Here is a 21,405-nt window from a genome sequence, read left to right as displayed (position 1 = left end):
AACATCCAGAAGTCGTGCTCCATGTTGCGATCCATGACGCAGGAAAAAAAAGGGCTGAGATTCTGCAGGGAGAGTATCAGAAGCTAGGGAAAAAGCTAAAGAGTAGGACTTCAAAGGTGGTGATTTCTGGATTACTCGCAGTACCTCGTGCAAGTGAGTATCAAAACAGCAGGATCAAACACATGAATGCATGGCTGGAGAAATGGTGCAGAACAACAACAACAACAACAACAAGATTCCATTTATAGAGCGCCTTTCACGTCAGGAGGACGTCCCAAGGCGCTGCACAGTTGGGTCATGACCCGAGCAGGGGGGAAATGGTCAGGGTGAGGGGAGGGAGGGAAGGGAGGGAGAGAGGAGGGGGAAATGGTCAGGGTGAGGGGAGGGAAGGGAGGGAGCGAGGAGGAGGAAGAGAGTCGAGAGGGGAGCTGAAGGCACGGTCAAAGAGAAAGGTTTTGAGACCGGCCTTGAAGGAGGAAAGGGAGGAAGCAAGGCGAAGGCACTGGGGGATGGAGTTCCAGAGCCTCGGGGCTGAGAGGCTGAAGGCCCGACCACCGATAGTAGGGCGGTTGGGGCGGGGGACGTGGAGCAGACCGGAGCCAGAGGAACGGAGGGTACGGGCAGGTAGGTAGGGGGATAGTAGGTTGGAGAGGTAGGAGGGAGCAAGGCCGTGAATGGCCTTGTAGGTGAGGATGAGGATCTTGAAATCAATCCTCTGGGGGATGGGGAGCCAGTGGAGGCGAGCGAGGGTGGGAGTGATGTGATCGCGAAGCCTGGTGCGGGACAGTACACGAGCTGCAGAGTTCTGAATGACCTGCAGCTTGTGGAGGGAGGTGCCGGGAAGGCCGGCGAGGAGAGAGTTCCCATAGTCCAGCCTTGAGGTGACAAAGGCGTGAACCAGGGTTTCAGCAGCGTGAGGGGTGAGGTAGTGCCGTAATCTGGCGATATTCCGGAGGTGATGGAAGGCGGTGCCAGTTGTGGTGCGGATGTGAGGGAGAAAGGACAGCTCAGGGTCGAACAAAACCCCGAGGTTCCTGACTGGCTTTGAGAGGTGGAGAGTGCAGCCTTGGATGCTGATGGTGTCAGCGCCTGAGGTGCGGAGGCGCTGACGTGAGCCAATCAGGAGGGCCTCGGTTTTTCGCACGTTGAGCTGAAGAAAGTTGTCTCTCGTCCAGGACTCGATGTCGGACAGGCAGGCTGTCAGGACATCGGTGGTCGTGGAGTTGAGAGTAGAGGAGGAAAGGTAGAGTTGGGTGTCATCCGCATACATGTGGAAGTTAACCCCATGTTTGCGGATGATGTCACCAAGGGGGAGCATATAGAGGGTGAAGAGGAGGGGACCGAGGACAGAGCCCTGAGGGACACCACATGAGACAGTACGGGGGGTGGAGGAGAAGCCATTCGTTGAGACGAAGTGAAGACGGTGGGAAAGGTAAGAGCTAAACCATTCAAGGACAGTGCCTTGAAGGTTGAGGTGGGAGGACAAGCGGTGGAGTAGGATAGCGTGGTCGACCGTATCGAGGAGGGCTTTAGGTTCCTGGAACATTGGGATCAGTTCTGGGGCAGGTGGGATCTGTACAAGGTGGATGGGTTACACCTGAACAGGGCTTGGACCAAAGTCCTCGCAGGGAGGTTAACTAGTGCTGAGGGGAAGGGATTAAACTAATTTCGAGGGTGGAAGGGAATCAAGATAAGAACATAAGAAATAGGAGCAGAAGAAGGCTATTCGGCCCCTTGAGCCTGCCCCGCGATTTAATAAGATCATGGCTGATCTTCTAAGCTAATTCCATTTGCCTGGCCTATCCCCATATCCCTTAAGTTTTTAAAAATCTATCAATCTCAGACTTAAATATGTTCAATGACTAAACATCAACAGCCTTTTGGGGTAGAGAATTCCATAAATTCACTACCCTCTGAGTGAAGAAATGTTTTCTCAACTCAGTTCTAAAGGGCTGACCTTTAATCCTGAGACTATGACCCCTAGTTTTAGATTCTCCAACCGGGGAAACAGTCTCACACTATCTACCATGTCAAGACCCTTAAAAATCTTATAGGTTTCTGTACGATCACCTCTAATTCTTCTATAATTTAAAGAATATAGGCCTAGTCTACTCAACCTCTCCTCGTAGGTCATCCCAGGAACCAACCTAGTGAACCTACGTTGCACCCCCTCTGAAGCGAGTATATCTTTTCTTGGATAAGGAGACCAAAACTGCACACAATACTCTAAGTGACGTCTCACGAAGGCCCTATACAACTGCAGCAAGACTTCCCTACTCTTGTACTCTAACCCCTTTGCAATAAACGCTAACATGCTATTAGCCCAGTGGTGGGCAAAATACGGCCCGCGGGCCATATTTGGCCCGCCAAATGATTCTCCCTGGCCCGTCATTGTGTCTAGCAATAAATAAAGTTATAGTTTGTTCAGTCCCAGAAAGGATCAGTTTTAAATGTGTCCCTTACGTTTCTTACTTTTATCACAGCATTGATTTTTAATTGCTAAAGTCGTTAAGTTTTTTTCTCCACAAATTTCGCATTTGAATCAGACCGGGAACATCAGCCAATCACACTGCTTAGTTGTGCGCACGTTCCCTTAAGTGTTGAATCAGGCTGACATCAGAAATGTACGGATCGGCAAATTTTCAAACATGCGCACGCGGCAACACTTTTCACTGAAGAGGATGTTAATTTGAAATGAGTTTATCAAAGAAGCGGAAAGTGGACGCTGAAGGCCGAATATTCAACAAAGAATGGACTTCTAAATATTTTTTTAAACCAGTGTGGGTGGAAAAGCTGTGTGCCTAATTTGCAAAGAAAGTGTGGCAGTGCTCAAAGACTGCAACTTGAATCGCCATTTTGAGAGCAAACATGCTTGCAAATATAAGAACGTTTCTGCCAAAGAAAAAGGAAAGAAAGCTGATGAGATGGTTATTCGAATGCAAAAAGAGCAAAGCAATTTCACAAAACAATTTGCGTCCGAGGATAAGATTACAAGAGTGAGTTACGTAATTGCACACAAAATCGCCAAGAACAGCAAACCATTCTCTGAAGGAGAATTTATAAAGGAATGTATGGTTGACTCTGTCTCGATTTTATGCCCAGACAAGAAAAAACAGTTCAAGAACATTAGCTTGTCAAGGCGAACTATTGGCGAGACATGTTGAGGATATCTCTGAGAACCTATATCTGCAGATAAAAAAAAAGCAGTTTTGCATGATTTTCACAGGCACTCGATGAGAGTTGTAATGTCAAAGACACAGCCCAGTTGGTAATTTTTATTCGAGGTATCACCAAACATTTTGAGCTCACAGAAGAATTGGCATCGATGCAGTCAATGAAAGATACGACAACTGGAGAAGACTTTTTGGAGGCAGTAAATAAATGTATCTTAAAATTAGGAGTGGAGTGGAAAAAATTGGTGAATGTGACAACAACAACTTGGATTTATATAGTGCCTTCCACGCCAGACGGCGTCTCAGAGCACTTTACAATAACTGAGGCCGGGACCGAGCTAGGGGGAGGGGGAGAAAGGTGACCAAAGGCGCGGTCAAAAAGAAAGGTCTTCAGCAGAGACCTGAAAATGGGAAGGGAGGGAGCGAGACGAAGGGAATGAGGAAGGCAGTTCCAGAGCCTCAAGGCATAGTGGCTGAAGGCACGTCACCGAGGGTGGAGCGGAGGACTCGCGGGACGAGGAGGAGGCCAGACCCGGAGGAACGAAGGCAACGGGCACTGTTTTGAGGAGAGAGGTCAGAGAGGTAGGGAAGTGCAGAGGAGTGCAGGGACTTGAATACAAGGGTGAGGATCTTGAAACCTTCCTCTCTGGGATAGGCAGCCAGTGCAATCTGGCAAGGACTGGGGTGATCGGGGAGCGAAGTGAGGGTGAGAATGCGGGACCACCGATGGAAGCTCAAATCTGACAGGCAAAAATGTTGGGTTACTGAAAAGAATTCAAGATCAAGTCAAAGAAACAAAAGAAACACGGATGTTCTGTATCACAGTATGTAAGATGGCTTCGTTTAGGAAAGGTCTTGTAAAGAGTGGGGGAACTGAGAACAGATTGATTGATTTTTGGGCATGAAATAAAAAGATTCGGATTTCTCACAGCTGAATGATGCGAATTGGTTCTCTGATTTCGCATTTGCCATTGATATCATGGGCTACATGAATGAACTGAATTCAAAACTGCAATGGAAGGGGACCTTTGCGCACAACTTGTATTGCAGTGTCAAGTCATTTATGATAAAATTATTTCTTTTATCGTTTCAGATAGGAAACGGGTAGTTCGCCCACTTTCCAACTTTGCAGCAGATTACTGTTTGCGATCAAAGCCTAAAAAAATTATACTTCTTCACTAGTTGACTTACATGCTGAATTTTCTCGCCAATTCCAGGATTTCAATTTGATCGAAAATGACCTCTCTTTGGTCTCTTCACCTTTCTCATTTGATGTTGACAAAGCTCCATTTGACCTCCAACTCAAGCTTTTTGACCTGCAATGTGATCCATTGCTTGCGGAGCAATTCAAATCAATCCCAGTTTTTACACCTCTCTTAATGAATATACCTTTCAAAAAATAAAGGCTCATGCCCGGAGGATGCTTGTGCTGTTTGGATCAACATGCAAGGAGACATTTTCTGTGAAATGCAATAAATCAAAACATAGATCTGGGATGACTGATGACCACCTTGCAGTAGTACTCCACATTGCAACAACGGAGACGGTGCCTGATTTCAAATGTCTGGTTAACGCACATCAGCGATTTCATTCTTTCCATTGAGTGAGCTTCTCACATTCTCATCAATATGTGAATAAATGAATAAATATCAAATAAATGTCTGTTCAATTAGTTGTTTTTATTTAACCTCATTTTAATGAATGTCAATTATATACACTTTATTTTATGCATGTACAAGTGTAAGACTTGATTTTGAGCTATTATTAAGCATTTGCATCTATATTAAGTGTGTGGCCCGGGAAGCTTACCAAAGCTTGTGAAGTGGCCCACCAGCCAAAATAATTACCCACTCCTGTATTAGCCTTTCTAATTGCTTGCTGTACCTGTATACTAACTTTCTGTGATTGGTGTACAAGGACATCTAAATCCCTCTGAATACTAACACGACCTAGTCTCCCCCTTCCTATAAAATAATCTGCTTTTCTATTTTTCTACTTAAGTGAATAACTTCACACTTCCCCACATTGTACTCCATCTCCCACCTTCTTGCCCACTCACTTAACCTGTCTATATCCCTTTGCATCCTCCTTGTGTCCTCACAGCTTACTTTCCCACCTAGCTTTGTATCATCCGCGACTTTAGATACATTAAGCTCTATTTCCTTGATGTAGACTGTAAAACAGTTGAGACCCAAGCACTGATCCTTGCGGCACTCCACTAGTCACAACCTGCCAATCTGAGAAGGACCCGTTTATCCCTACTCTCTGTTTTCTGCCTGTTAACCACTCTTCAATCCATGCTAATGTATTAACCTTAATTCCATGAGCCCTAATCTTATGTAACAAACTTTTATGTGACTCCTTGTCGAATGCTTTCTGAAAATCCAAATACACTATATCCACTGGTTCCCCCCTATATAACCTGCTAGTTAAATCTTCAAAAAAAACTAAAAGATTTGTTAAACATGATTTCCCTTTCATAAAACCATGTTGACTCTGCCTATTCATATTATGACTTTCTAAGTGCCCCACGACGACGTCCCCAATTAAAGACTCTAGAATTTTCTCTACCACTGATGTCAGGATGTAACATCAGAGAGGAGAAACAAGTTACATAGCAGACTGAGAGATGAATAGCAACGTAATAAGGAGTAGTCCAGAAAAAGGAAGAAATAGACGGGGAGAAATGCAGAGCAGTCTAAGTCAGTCATGGAGTGCATGTGTGGAAATGCGCGCATGGAATGTGACAAATAAGGTCGGTGAGCTGCAGGCTCAAGTTGCCACATGGGGTTATCATGTAGTGGAAATAACTGAGACCTGGCTCACACAAGAGCAGGAATGGGAGCTGAATATTCCTGGCTACAATGTATTCAGGAGGGATAGGGAAGGAAAAAAAGGTGGGGGGCTGGCAATATTGATTAAGGACACGGTTACGGCCTGGAGAGGGACGATGTGCTAGAGGGTCCAAAAACAGAATCTATTTGGTTAGAGTTAAGCAGCAGGAAAGGAGCTGTTACTTTGTTAGGTGTAAACTATAGACCACCAGATAGTAGGAAGGAGATAGATGAGCAAATCTACAAGCAGATTTCAGAACAATGCAAGACCAGTAGTGATAATGGGGGACTTCAATTATCTAACAAAGACTGACAAAATAACAGTGTAAAGGGCAAGGAGGGGGAAGGATTCCTGAAATGTATGCAGAAAAACTTTCAGAATCAGTACATTACCAGACCAACGAGGAAGGAAGCTGTGCTGGATCTAGTTCTGGGGAATGATTTCAGTAGGAGAGCATCTGGACAACAGTGATCACAACATCATTAGGTTTAGAGTACTTATGGAAAGGGACAAGGAAAAATCAAAAGTAAAGATACTCAGTTGGAAGAGGACTAATTTAAGTGAGTTAAATAGGGACCTGGCCAAGGTGGACTGGAAAGAAAGATTGGCAGATAAAACAGCTAACGAGCAATGGGAAGCCTTCGAGGAGGGGATAGTTCGGATACAGAACAAATACATTCCCATAAGCCTCCCTGGATGACTAAGGAAATTGGAATTAAAATAAAACAGAAAAAGGAGGCTTATGATAAATGTCAAGTCCAAAATACAGAAGATAATCAAATAGAATATAGAAAGTACAGTGGAGAACTGGAAAAGGAAATAAGAGGGGCAAAGAGATTGTATGAGAAAAGATTAGCGGGCAACATAAAATGGAACTCTAAGTAAGCATATAAAGAATAAAAGATTAGTCAAAGGTAGGATGGGGCCAATTAGGGACCAAAGAAGAAATCTTCTTGTGGAGGCAGAGGGCATGGCTGATGTACTGATAATAATAATAATCCTTGCATTTGATATAGCGTTTTCACCTCTTCTAGACGTCTCAAAGCGCTTCACGGAATATACTGTGAAGTGAATTGAGCAGCCAATTGAGCACAGCAGTGTCCAACAAACAATCGTGCATTGAAGTGACCAATTTATTGTTTTTTTTTTCCTTGAGGGATTATTATCAGGCATGTGGAGTAAGGAAACTTGCCCAAGGTTTTTGCCCTACCAGGAATCAAACCCAGGTCTCTCACTTGCGAGGCGAGCGCTCTAACCATTGAGCTACAGGACTCCACAATGCAAACTACTGAATGAGTATTTTGCATCTGTCTTCACAAAGGAAGAGGATGCAGCCAATGCCAGAGTATTGGAGGAGAGAGTAGACACATTGGGTAAGATAAGAATAAACTGAGAGGAGGTATGAAAAAGGTTGATGGCGCTCAAGGTAGATAAGTAATCCGGTCCAGACAGGATGCATCCTGGGTTACTGAGGGAAGTAAGAGTAGAAATACTACTGGAGGTTCTGTCCACAATCTTTCAATCCTCCTTGAGCACTGGAGTGGTGTCAGAGGACTGGAGGGTTGCAAATATTACTCCCCTGTACAAAAAGGGGCAGAAGGATAAATCCAAGAACTACAGGCAAGTCAGCCTAACATCAGTAGTGGGGTAACTTCTAGAGACTATAATCCGGGAGTCTTTTATGTGGCACTTTATCAAACGCCTTTTGAAAATCCATATAAACTATATCAACTGCACTACCTTCATCCACCCTCTCCGTTACTTCATCAAAAAATCTATCAGGTTTGTTAGACACGATTTGCCTTTAACAAATCCATGTTGGCTGTCCTTTATTAACCCAGACTTGTAAGCAAAATAGAAGTCCACGGTATTAAAGGGACAGTGGCAGCATGGATACAGAACAGGTTGGCAGACAAAAAGCAGAGAGTGGTGATGAACAATTGTTTCTCTGACTGGAGGGAAGTGAGCAGTGGTAGAGATTGATATCGGGACCACTGCTCTTTCTGATCTATATAAATGATCTGGACTTGGGTACAGGAAGTACAATTTCCAAGTTTGCAGATGACCCTAAGCTAGGAAAAGTAGTAAATAGTGAGGAAGATAGTAGCACACTGCAGAGGACTTAGACTGGTAAAATGGGCAGATGTGTGGCAGATGGAGTTTAATGTGGGGAAATGCGAAGTGATGCCTTTTCGGAGGCAGAATGAGGAGAGGCAATATAAGCTGATGGTACAATCTTAAAGGGGGTGAAGGAACAGAGAGACCTGAGGGTTCATATAAGTAAATCTTTCAAGGTGGCAGGACAGGTAGATAAAGCTGTTAAAAAAGCATACGGGATACTAGGCTTTATAAATAGGGGCGTAGAATACAAAAGTCAGGAAGTTATGATGAACCTTTATAAAACACTGGTTAGGCCTCAGCTAGAGACTGGGTTCAGTTCTGGGCACCACTATAGGAAGGATGTCAAGGCATTGGATAGGGTGCAAAGGAGATTTACCAAGATGGTACCAGGAATGAGGGATTTCAGTTATCAGGAGAAGCTAGGATTATTTTCCTTGGAGCGGAGAAGATTTAAGAGGAGACTTAATAGATGTTTTCAAAATTCTGAGAGGATTTGATCAGGTGAACAAGGTGAACTACTTCCACTGGCGGGTGGGTTGGTAACCCAAGGACACTGATTTAAAATAATTGTTAAAAGAAACAGAGGGGAGTTGAGGAGAATTTTTTTCACACAGCCAATTATTCGGATCTGGAAGGCATTGGCTGAAAGGGTGCTGGAAACCGATTCGATAACAACTTTTACGAGAGAAGTAGATAATTATTTGGGGAAAACAAGTTTTCAGGGCTATGGGGAGAGAGTGGGGGAGTGGGATTGATTGGATATCTCTTTTCGAAGAGCCAAGACAGACACATTGGGCCGAATTGCCTCCTTTTGTGCTGTATAATTCTATGATTCTATGGTCTCGAAATTCTCTCATGTGAAGGGCACAATATAAATAACAGTCGTTTTTCTTGCTGCAAGTTACGGTGTTCAGGCAGTACGAGGGCAGCTCATATCTGCATTGAACATGCTATACTTGTTCAATGTTAACATTGGTTGCCATTAACGTCCCTCATCTTGATGATATCAGTTAAAACACCCCAATTAAGTAACAATGCCTTTACATTCTGTAAAACCTCCAAATTCCAACTGTGTATCCAACTTACCCATTTTAAGAACTTTGGAGTTCATGATGAGTTTCATGTGGCCTTCACTCATTCCAGTCAATCTTGCAATTCTGTTAACAATTAAAGATCAGACTGGATTTATATACAGATTGTACAGTACGCTGACAGGCCACTTGGCCCAATTTGTCAGTGCCAGTGTTTACACGTGGGCTCTCCTTGAAGCTGAACTGGCTCCAAAGTGACATGGCTGGTAACAGAATATTGGAATCGAGCCAGCCCCCTCTGTGGCAGTTCTTGAGCAAGGTGGGTCTGAAGTACTCCAGGACACTGCTGATGCCTGGGTCATCAGCAGGACTTGGAAGGGCAAACCAATCACTGGGCACAGGGAATTCTCCCACACGGCTACTGTTAACCCTGCTAGTTAAAGCCCTATTGGGTAGGGTTGTTCTAGATGGACAAGCAGTGGGGAAAGCTTGACAATGTATCAATGGCAAGTTATGCGTTTTTTTATCTGGTTCGACTCCAGCAAGCCCAAGCACACATCCTGGAGTCCCCAAGCCTGGGCTCCTGCCAACCTGAGTCTAATACTTTACAGAATTAGGCAAACAAGCAAGTGACCAATTTTATTTCAAGGAAATGATGGCCAGGACACCGGGAGAAACTCCCTTCTCTTTTTGCATAGTGCCAGGAGAGCTTTACCTTCCACCTGAACACGCAGTTTAACTGCTCATCCGAAGGACAGCATCTCCTACAATGCAACGCAACCCCAGCACTACAGTGTCATCTTATATTATACGAGTGCCAAGTCCCAACATGGGTTTGGACCCACAACCTTCTTACTTAGAGGCGAGAGCTCTACCAACTAAGCCAGGCTAATACACTAATAATACAATCACTACACTTTACAGTATATCCTAGCTACCCATCGTAAAAGATGCTATATCAAATGCCAAGGATTGTCATCATTTAATAAGGTAAATTCTACACAATTAAGCACAAATAATAACCTTTACATTTGATATAGCCCCTATAATGTTGAAATGTCTCCAAAGCAGTTCACAGGTAATTGCCAAGTGCAGCGAAGGGTATTTTTAAGTAAATCAGATAGTACTTACTCAGTCCCCAGTTCTCTGGCTGAAGCATTTAATGTAATCAACAGCTTTATTTTTTCTTTTCTCTTATCCTGAAATGCAACAAATACCAATGTGATTGATTGAACAGATGCAACCATCTTTAGTGAACAAATAATGGACCATTTCACACAATATCTGTGTAAAACATGGATATCATGGAGGACAGGTGATAATAGCCAGGAATGTTCACATTAAAGAGAAGCCTCAAGGGAAATGTAAATGAAGCATTTAAGATTATATAAAAAAAAGGCAATATGCCCACAGCAGTGTCCCACAAACAGCGATGGAGTGAGGGCCATGACACCAGGAGAAATTCCCTTCTCATTAAATAGTGTAACGGGATCTTTAATATCCACCTAGACAGACTGACAGGACCTTAATTATCATTATCTGCTCACTTCAGATGCCAAGTGGACTTTTTTAACTCCAAGATGGACAACATCCGCCTGGTTGTTGCCTCTTCCTCCCCCCATCTCACCCACCCCAATGCCTCCCACACCACCCTCTCCACCTAGCACGGCACACATCCTACACTCCTTTGGCCCCATCTCTCCCGCCTCCCTTTCCCCCATCATCAGCCAGATGAAGCGTTGATGCAAATCAACTTCACTCCCACCTCTCCTTCCATTCCCTACTCAAACCCCTCCAGTCTGGTTTCTGCCCTGCCCACAGCACAGAGACAGCACTCATCAAAGTAACAAATGACGTCCGCGCTCTCTGTGACCAGGGCTCTCTTTGCCTCCTAGTTCTCCTCGACCTCTCCGCCAGGCTTGACACAGTCCACCACACCATCCTCCTCTATTCCCTCATCCGCCTTAGTAGGTGAAAGTAGGATTGTAGTAGCTGAAACCCTCATCCACACCTTTGACACTTCTGGACTGGACTACTCGAATGCCCTCCTTGCTGGTCTCCCCAGGTCCACCATACAAAATTCAGAACCTGGCCACCCAGATTCTCACCCGCATAAAATCCATATCTCCATCACACCAGTCATTCCCAGATTCCACTGGCTCCCAATTACTGAATGGATCGATTTCAAGATCCTCTCATTTGTTTTCAAATCCCTCATGCCCTCGCACCTCCCATCCTATCCGACCTGCTTACCCCCAACTCCACCAATACCTCCGCTTGTCTGGCTCCAGTCTCCTGTTCGTCCCTCGTCCCCTCCACCATCGGTGGCAGGGCCTTCAGCCACTACGCCATGAAACTCTGGAAGTCTCTCCTTCTATCCCTCTGCCTTTCCCCCTCCCTCCCCACTTTTAAATCCCTCTTTTTGATCATGCTTACTGTCACCTCCGTCCTCCTCCCCATTCTCAGTGTCAAACTCCGCCACTGTCAAGCGCTCCGGAATGCTACCCCACGTGAAGGGTGCTATATAAATGCAAGTTGCATAGCTCCAGGATTGTCAGTCTATATTATATGGGTTCCAAGCTGGGCCAAAAACAAGCATTTGCTCGAAGTTGCTACTGTGGGTGGAGTGGCTCCAGTCGCACATGCTCAGTGCGGGGAGTGTCGGGATCGTGGAAGTGGCGCAAGCAGGAAATTAGCTTTGCCCAGCACTCATGGCCTAAACTGAGCTCCTGCAACAAATTCTTGGTAAGTGCTGTACTATTCACATTAACATTTTTTGTACCTTAAACATAACTATGTTCAGGAAATATATGGCTATAGTTTTAATCCGGGTCGTTTCAAAAAATGCGTCTCTCAATTGCCCAATCAGCCCTCAATAGTTTTTCAAACGCCCCATAATTAATTGCAAATATTTCCGCACTTTTCTATTTGCCCAGCTTGGAACCCATATAGTCTAAGGTCCTTGTCAGGTTCCACTGTCTCCCAGGTTCTACTGGCTCCCAAGAGGCCCGGGGCCTAGCACACTATGTGTGAAGGTGTATAGCGGGGCCCAGTACACTGTGTGTACAGGTTAGTCGTGGAGGGGGGAATTTCTGGCATGCTTGTAGTAGAGGAGGACGTTTGTAGCGTACTCCGAGAAAAAGTGCGGCCACACTTTTATATTGGCCCAGATTCCAAGTCCCAACACGGGGCTTGAGGCCAATCCTTCTGATTTTCTGAGACAAGAGTGCTCCCAACTGAGCCGGACTAACAGATACATTATTAGGATTGAAATATAGAAGAAAATCTAGGAAAAAGAGAGATGCACTGAAGTTCAGAGGCAGAAGGCCAAACAATTCAAATGCAATTATCATAGAATTATACAGCACAGAAGGAGGCCATCATATCTGTGCCGCCTCCAATCAATCCCACTCCCCACTCTCTCCCCATAGCCCTGCAAACTTGTCCTCCCCAAACAATTATCTACTTCGCTCGTAAAAGTTGTTATCGAATCGGTTTCCACCACCCTTTCAGGCAATGCCTTCCAGATCCGAAAAATTGCTGTGTGAAAAAATTTCTCCTCACCTCCCCTCTGTTTCTTTTAACAACTATTTTAAATCAGTGTTCTCGTGTTACCAATCCACCCGCCAGTGGAAACAGTTTCTCCTTGTTCATCCGATCAAATCCCCTCATTATTTTGAAAACTTCTATTAAGTCTTCTCTTAACCTTTCTGCTCCAAGGAGAATAATCCTAGCTTCTCCTGATAACTGAAGTCCCTCATTCCTGGTACCATCCTGGTAAATCTCCTTTGCAGCCTCTCCAATGCCTTGACATCCTTCCTAAAGTGTGGTGCCCAGAACTGAACCCAGTCTCTCGCTGAGGCCTAACCAGTGTTTGATAAAGGTTCATCATAACTTCTTGACTTTTGTATTCTGTGCCCCTATTTATAAAACCTGTATCCCGTATGCTTTTTTAACAGCTTTATCTACCTGTCTTGTCATCTTCAAAGATTTACTTATATGAACCCTCAGGTCTCTCTGTTCCTTGAACCCTTTTAAGATTGTACCATCAATTTTCAAAATTATTTTCCACATAAAGCAGCAAATCCATAACAACAACTTGCACTTATGTAGCGCCCCTCAAGCAGGGAACCGTCCCAGAGCGCTTAATAGAACAGACGACCCATGGAATCAGTGGAGCCAGAAGTGCAGTAAATTCAAGAGAGGATTAGAGAGAATGGCCGAAAAATTTAAATGAGTGGTATAAGAGGCAAGAGCTTTGCAGGATGACTTTTGGTGTACTTTGGACCAGCCAAAGGGACATTTTTGGTTCTGTACAACCTGAGTTCAAACCCAATCCTGATTGATGGGATGATTAAAGCCTCCTCTCTTAAAACAACTAATGTGGAGTGATTGACATTTCAATGTAATTTCTCAATAATTTCTCACCAGTTTTGAACTGGTATTATAAGTACAACAAAAGTTATACCTGTACAATAGGAAGAGATCTTTTCAAGTTATGATTAAGTTTATGTTCATCGTTCCTTTAGCTCGTGTTGAATTATGGTTGAATCAAGACGATAACTTTTCGTCCACAAAATATGCAGTCAATTCACTTTACAGTATATTCTGTGAAGCGCTTGGAGACGTCCTAACGATGTGATAAGGTGCTATATCAAATGTAAAGATGATGATATCAAATGCAAGGATTATTAAGGATTATTAAATTTGTTGATTTTTAAAAAAATCTAATTTACGTTACTGAACATCTCAAAGCGCTTCACAGAATCTACTTTAAAGTGTAGTCTCTTTTCAAATAGTGAAGTGAGATCTTTAACGACCACCTGAATAGGGAGATGGAAACTCTGTTTGATGCCTCATTCGAAAGTCAACACCTCCAACAATGTAGCTCTCAGTTCCACACTGGAGTGTCAGCCTAAGCTCAAAGTCTCGATTTGGGTCTTGAACTCACAACATCTGACTAGTGCTACCAACTGAGCAAGGCTGACAACGTCCATAATTCTCATCACCTTACAATTCTAGCACTATATCTAGTAAAGGCATTTGACCAAATCAAAAATAATGAATTAGGTTTGTGTTGGACTTGGCACAAATCACATTGGTGACTGTTGAAATATGATTGAGAGGCGTTTTGATATCACTGAAACCTCTCGGCATCAGTCACCTTATAATTTTGATGCCTTTCTTAAAAAGGTTATTTTCCAAAATGTGGACAACTATCAGCTGCCTCTGCCCTTCTATCTACTACCCCCTCCCATCTCCCCCTCACACCCCAGCTGCTACCGACCCCTCCCTCCACACTATTGAACCTGTTTCCCCCTCCTCTCTCACCACCACTATAACCCACATGAAACCCACCAACTGCTCACTCGACCCCATCCCTGCCCGTCTCCTTACTTCCCGACTCCACCTCCTTGCTTCCCTACTCCACTGGCACCGTTCCCATCCCTTTATAAATGGCCACAATCACTCCTATCCTTAAAAAACCCTCCCTAAATCCATCTCTGCTCTCAAATTACCGCCCCATCTCCAACCTCCCTTTCCTTTCCAAGGTTCTGGAACTAGTCGTTGCTTCCCAACTTCACTCCTTCCTCTCCCTCCACAAACCCCTCCAATCGGGTTTCTGTACAGCACAGAAACAGCTTTAGTCAAAGTAACAAATTATATTTTGTCCATCTGCAAACAGGGCTCCCTCTGCCTCCTCGTCCTCCTTGACCTCTCTGCTGCCTTCAATACCGTTGACCACTCTATCCTCCTCCAACGCAGACATTGGTGGGCAGGCTTTCAGTCACTCTGCCTCCATCCTCTGGAACTCCATCCCCCGGTCCCTCCACCTTGCCCCCTCACTTGCCTCCTTCAAGACCCATCTCAAGACCCTCTTCTTCGACTGTGCCTTCGTTCACCCTCCTTCCCCCCTTCCCAACCCCGACCCACAGCTCAGGTCCGAAACACTCAATATCTACACACTTGCACTTTGTCCAGCAGGGCATGGGATTCCTGGCTTTCCTCTCCTCCCCCAGCACCCCATAACATGAGTTGCAAAGGTTGCATCTCAACAGCTACTCAAGTTGAGATCAGATAACTCTGCACATACCAGAAATTAACCTTAGGATCTCTCAGACTTTCAGTTTCACACACAAGTACACAGTCAATCCACTTTACAGTATATTCCGTGAAGCGAATTGATGCGTCTCAACTTTGTGATAAGGCGCTATATCAATTGCAAGGACTATTATTATTTATTATAATATGGATTCTACCTCGACCGCTGTGCCTGGCAGGGCATTCCAACAACAACAACAAGATTCCATTTATAGAGCTCCTTTCACGTTGGAAGGATGTCCCACATTCTCTGTGTAAAAAATATTTCTCCAAATCTTCCCCTTTGCTAATCTTACAGCTTTGCTGTCTAGTCACTGATGGATGGATCGCTAGGGCATTTCCTGCATTCAAGTAAACTGAGCCAACTACCACAGCTTAACATATTTTTCCCTTCGCTTTGTTCCCTCCCTTGCCTCCTTCAAGGCCAGATTTCAAGACTCTCTGCTTCGACCGTGCCTTCGGTCACTATCCAACCCCTAACCTCCCTGTCTTCCACCCCTCCTGATCCCATCCCCCAGCTTGGGTCCAAATCCTTTACTGTCCAGCACCTTGGGACAACCTCCGGGCATGAAAGGCAATATACAAAAGTAATTTGTTGTTGGTAAAGCGACATTAAGACATGCACTGGAAAATCCATCATCAGTCAAATAATCCAAATACATTGTTGCAGGAGCAGCACCAGGGATATTTACTGCTAGGTAAACATGTGGAATAAGAAAACTTGCCTAAGGTTTTGCCCCACCCGGAATTCGAACCCGGGTCATCTCACTTGCGAAGCAAACATGTTAACAACTGCGCTACAGGACTCCACATATTGTATTCAAATGTTAAACAGGTTCTAGAGTGATGTACTTACACAAGTTGTATAATGGATTCGTATTGTCGCCAGTCCAGTGTCCTCAAAGGCTTTCTTTGCAATGAGACCTTGCAGTGAATTACACCTCAAGCTCTCCAAGACACGTTCCACCATCTCTCTACCAACACCCAGTTGGGAAGAATACACCACTGCCAAATCCTTAAAGAAAGAGCAACCAATGATTATTTCCTAACGATCCTGCCTGGCTTTATCAAATAGTTTCTTTACAAGATTGACACAAATACTCACGATAATCATCCTTGCTTGGTAATCACAATATTGAGGCATTTCAAAGTCACAGGATTTTACTGTAAATAATGACTGTGCATTTTGTAGGCAAATTTGGCATCCAATTTGCACACAGCATTGTATAAATAAAAACTTTTAAGCAGGTCCAGTAAATTCCTAGGACTCATTTGCCAATCAGGTTATGCAAGCTTACTCATTCTTACATTTTCTACGCACTCCCCCCCAACTAACACACACATACAATGAATCGGAGACAATACCCTACATAAAGTATTCTATAAATTGTTGTTTCCATTGATTTTTTTCCCTACTCTATGAAAGATTTTGGCTTTGTTTTCCTTCTATTAGGGTACAGGTGCAAATCAGTTCTGTCAGATACTTTGCTCATGTTGAAGTTCATGTGCAAGTGCTGGCAGGTATTCAACACCATCAGGTTGATTTTTTATATAACGCTTTTCACATCGGGAGGACGTCCCGGGGTGCTGGAGAATGAAGGATTTGAACCCGAGTTGTGGGTTAGAGTCAAGAAGGGTGGCGGGCAAGTGGGGTGAAGGTGGGAGGATGACTGAAGGCATGGTCAAAAGGAAGGTCTTGAGACCAGCCTTCAAGGAGGCAAGGGTTGGGTGAGACAGAGGAGGATGGGCTCTGGGATGGAGTTCCAGTGGTCCAGATTTGCCTGTGCATTTGCATTCAAATGCGAATGCACAGGCAAATCTGATCCACCCAATATCTACACACTTGCACTTTGTCCAGCAGGGCATGGGATTCCTGGCTTTCCTCTCCTCCCCCAGCACCCCATAGCATGAGTTGCAAAGGTTGCATCTTAACAGCTATTTTAGTTGAGATCAGATAACTCTGCACATACCAGAAATTAACCTTAGGATCTCTCAGACTTTCAGTTTCGCACACAAGTCAATCCACTTTACAGTATATTCCATGAAGCGTATTGATGGGTCTTAACTATGTGATAAGGCGCTATATCAATTGCAAGGACTATTTGTGGAGTCCTGTAGCTCAGTGGTAAGAGCACTCGCTTTGCAAGCGAGAGACCTGAGTTCAATTCCAGGCAGAGGGCGAAACCTTGGGTAAGTTTCCTTACTCCACACAGAGCCTAATAATAATCCCTCCAAAACCAAAAACAATAATAAATTGGTCATTTTCAATCTACGACTGTTTGTGGGACATTGCTGTGCGCAATTGGCTGCCACGTTCGCCCACAAATATACAGTCATTCACTTTACAGTGTGTTCTGTGAAGCGCTTTGGGACGTCCTCCCGACGTGAAAAGCGCTATATCAAATGCAAGGATTATTATTATTATTTATTATAATATGGATTCCACCTCGACCGCTGTGCCTGGCAGGGCATTCCACATTCTCTGTGTAAAAAATATTTCTCCAAATCTTCCCCTTTGCTAATCTTACAGCTTTGCTGTCTAGTCACTGATGGATGGATCGCTAGGGCATTTCTTGCATTCAAGTAAACTGAGCCAACTACCACAGCTCAACATATTTTTTCCTTCGCTTTGTTCCCTCCCTTGCCTCCTTCAAGGCCAGATTTCAAGACTCTCTGCTTCGACCGTGCCTTCGGTCACTATCCAACCCCTAACCTCCCTGCCCTCCACCCCTCCTGATCCCATCCCCCAGCTTGGGTCCAAATCCTTTACTGTCCAGCACCTTGGGACAACCTCCGGGCATGAAAGGCGATATACAAAAGTAATTTGTTGTTGATAAAGCTGCAGAGTGACATTAAGACACTGCACTGGAAAATCCATCATCAGTCAGATAATCCAAATATATTGTTGCTGGAGCAGCACCAGGGATATGTGTGCGAGATTGCTACAAGGAGCACAACCCACCAGCTAACTGAAACGGACGAATGGAACACGCATTGGTTCAGGAAGAATGGTACAATCGGCAGACATGTGGCAAATGAATTTCAATGTGGAGAAATGCGATGTAACGCATTTTGGTAGAAAGAATGATGGGAGGCAATATAAGGGGGGGTGAAGGAACAGAGAGACCTGGGGGGGCAGGTAAATGAATCCTTGGAAAGGATGCAGAGGAGATTTACGAGGATGGTACCAGGAATGAGGGACCTTGATTATGAGGAAAGGCACGAGAGGCTGGGATTATTCTCATTGGAGCAGAGAAGGTTACGAGGAGACCTAATAGAGGTCTTCAAAATCATATGGGGATTTGATAGGTTAGAAAGGGAAAAACTGTTTCCACTGGTGGGTGTGTCGGTGACTCGAGGTCACAGATTTAAAATAGTATCTAAAAGAAGCAAAGGGGAGGTGAGAAGAAATGTTTTCATGCAGCGTGTTGTTCAAATCTGGAACGCATTGCCTGAAAGGGTGGTCGTAGGCCGATTCGGTAACTACTTTTAAAAACGCGGTGGATGGGTATTTGAGGAGGACGGGTTTGCAGGGTTATGGGGAAAGGGCTGGGGAGTGGGATTTACATTTCATTGCTCTTTTTAAAGAGCCGGCACGGACTCGATGGGCCGAATGGCCTTTTTTTGTGCTGTATGATTCTATGAAGAATCCCACATTAGTAGTTCAAGAGTAAAGTCAAATACACCAGAGTTTACACGGAAAAGGCCATTGGGTCAACTAGTCTGTGCCGGTGCTCCACAAGTCTCCACCCACTCCTTCTTCTCAGGCCTATCTGTTCTCTTCTCCCTCTCCAGTGAAAGTCTAGCTTCCTCTTGAATGTATCTAAACTATCTGCTTCAACCATTGCTTTGGGCAGCGAGTTCTACATTCTCAATATCCTCCATGCAAAGAAATTCCTCCTAAGTTCTCTATTAACAACCAACAACTTGCATTTATATAGTGCCCCTCATGCAGGGTCGCATCCCAGAGCACTTACAACAACAAATTCCATTTGTATAATGCCTTTCATGTTTAGGATTTGGACAATAAATCCCTTTGTCGCTATCTCTAAGGCACTTACTTTCAGGTCTGCTCCGGCTTGATTGTTGGTTGTGTACGGAGGCTCCCACAGTTTAACATTTCCATCTGCCAAAAGTGACCTAACTTGGTCTTGAACTACATTTTCTGGTGGTCCTTCAGTAGTCATTTTCCTGAAGCAAAAAAAATTAAATTTAAAAATCAATTCTACAGCAACTCTCATCAGCAAAACAAAATGTACCCATTACCAGAGGCACTTTTTTAAAGTGGTGGGGAGGAGCAGAGTTTTCCAACTGTTCAAAACGATGCAAAGTTAGGCTAAAAAGTACTTCAGCATTTGTATAAGGTCAGAATGGAGATGCAGCTTAACAGTAGATTTACAAGTAATAATATAGAAAATCATATATGAAAAATATTATGAAAAAANTTTCACATCAGAATGTACTGTATTATTATTATAAAATTTATTGTATACTATTCAGAAATTGTCTATTCAGAAATTGAACCATTTCAGAAATCTTGATTGACACCTTGGTTCAGAATTTGAATCAAGGTGTCAACAACACATTTAATATAACGCCTTTCACATCCACCCAAGTCCAATTCAGTTTCCTATTGAAACCACTTAAGATTTCTTTACACTAGTTGCATTAATCATCCTCTAACTCGTAACTCTCCTATCCTCCATTACTCCCGCATTGTGGAGTCCGATAGCTCAGTAGTTAGAGCGCTCGCCTCGCAAGCAAGAGACCTGAGTTTGATTCCCAGCAGGGCAACATTTTGTGCAAGTTTCTTTACTCCACACGCCTCTACCTAGCAGTAACTAGGAACCTGGTTGTTAGTTGATTGGCAAATCGCTTTTCCAGGGATAATAATTCTTTCAATAAAAATAATAATAAATTGGTCACTTCAATCTACGACTGTTTGTGGGACACTGCTGTGTGCAATTGGCTGCCACGTTTTGCCCAGAAAATATACAATCAATTCACTTGACAGTATATTCTGTGAAGCTCTTTGAGATGTCTAGAAAATGTAATAAGGTGCTTTATCAAATGCAAGGATTATTATTATCTAAAGAGCAAGTGTAAATAATAATAATAATGCATTTGATATAGCGCTTTTCAAGTTTCTAGACATCTCAAAGCGCTTCACAGAATTTACAGTAAAGTGAATTGACTGTATATTTGCAGGCAAACACCGCAGCCAATAGGAGCATAGCAATATCCCGTAAACAGCTATCAAGTGAATGACCAATTTTATCTGGGGTTTGTTGACCAGAACATTGGGAGAAACTCCCTTCTCTTTTCAAATAGTGCATTGGGCACTCACCACACTGAGACACACACCGACACTGAGACACACACCCACACTGACACTGACACTCACACTGAGACACACACCGACACTGAGACACACACCCACACTGACACTCACACTGAGACACACACCGACACTGAGACACACACCCACACCGACACTGACACTGACACTGAGACACACACCGACACTGACACTGAGACACACACCGACACTGACACTGAGACACACACCGACACTGACACTCACACTGAGACACACACCGACACTGAGACACACACCCACACTGAGACACACACCCACACTGACACTCACACTGAGACACACACCCACACTGACACTCACACTGAGACACACAACTGAGACACACACCGACACTGAGACACACACCCACACTGACACTCACACTGAGACACACACCGACACTGACACTCACACTGAGACACACACCCACACTGACACTGAGACACACACCCACACTGACACTCACACTGAGACACACACCCACACTGAGACACACACCGACACTGAGACACACACCCACACTGACACTCACACTGAGACACACACCCACACTGACACTCACACTGAGACACACACTGAGACACACACCGACACTGAGACACACACCCACACTGACACTCACACTGAGACACACACCGACACTGACACTCACACTGAGACACACACCCACACTCACACTGAGACACACACCCACACTGAGACACACACCCACACTGAGACACACACCCACACTGACACTCACACTGAGACACACACCCACACTGACACACACCCACACTGACAC

The 21,405-nt window shown here is 44.4% G+C and overlaps 1 protein-coding gene across 1 annotated transcript in view; it reads right to left on the bottom strand.

The window, feature by feature from the left end:
- Positions 1-21,405, bottom strand: part of LOC103190494 (NEDD8 ultimate buster 1-like) — a 59,148-nt gene that overhangs the window by 37,307 nt on the left and 436 nt on the right. Inside the window, exons 2-5 of the mRNA XM_042331889.1 lie at positions 19,324-19,453; positions 16,119-16,277; positions 10,292-10,359; positions 9,216-9,286 (exon numbers count right to left, since the gene is read on the bottom strand). Coding sequence (XP_042187823.1) covers positions 9,216-9,286; positions 10,292-10,359; positions 16,119-16,277; positions 19,324-19,449 — 424 coding nt within the window. The 5' untranslated portion in view covers positions 19,450-19,453. The remainder of the gene's footprint in view (positions 1-9,215; positions 9,287-10,291; positions 10,360-16,118; positions 16,278-19,323; positions 19,454-21,405) is intronic.

The sequence above is a fragment of the Callorhinchus milii genome, unplaced genomic scaffold, assembly GCF_018977255.1.
Source record: "Callorhinchus milii isolate IMCB2004 unplaced genomic scaffold, IMCB_Cmil_1.0 Scaffold2, whole genome shotgun sequence".
NCBI lineage: Eukaryota > Metazoa > Chordata > Chondrichthyes > Chimaeriformes > Callorhinchidae > Callorhinchus > Callorhinchus milii.
The sequence above is the reverse complement of the archived record's forward strand: the minus strand, read 5'-3'. Positions and strand labels throughout refer to the sequence as shown.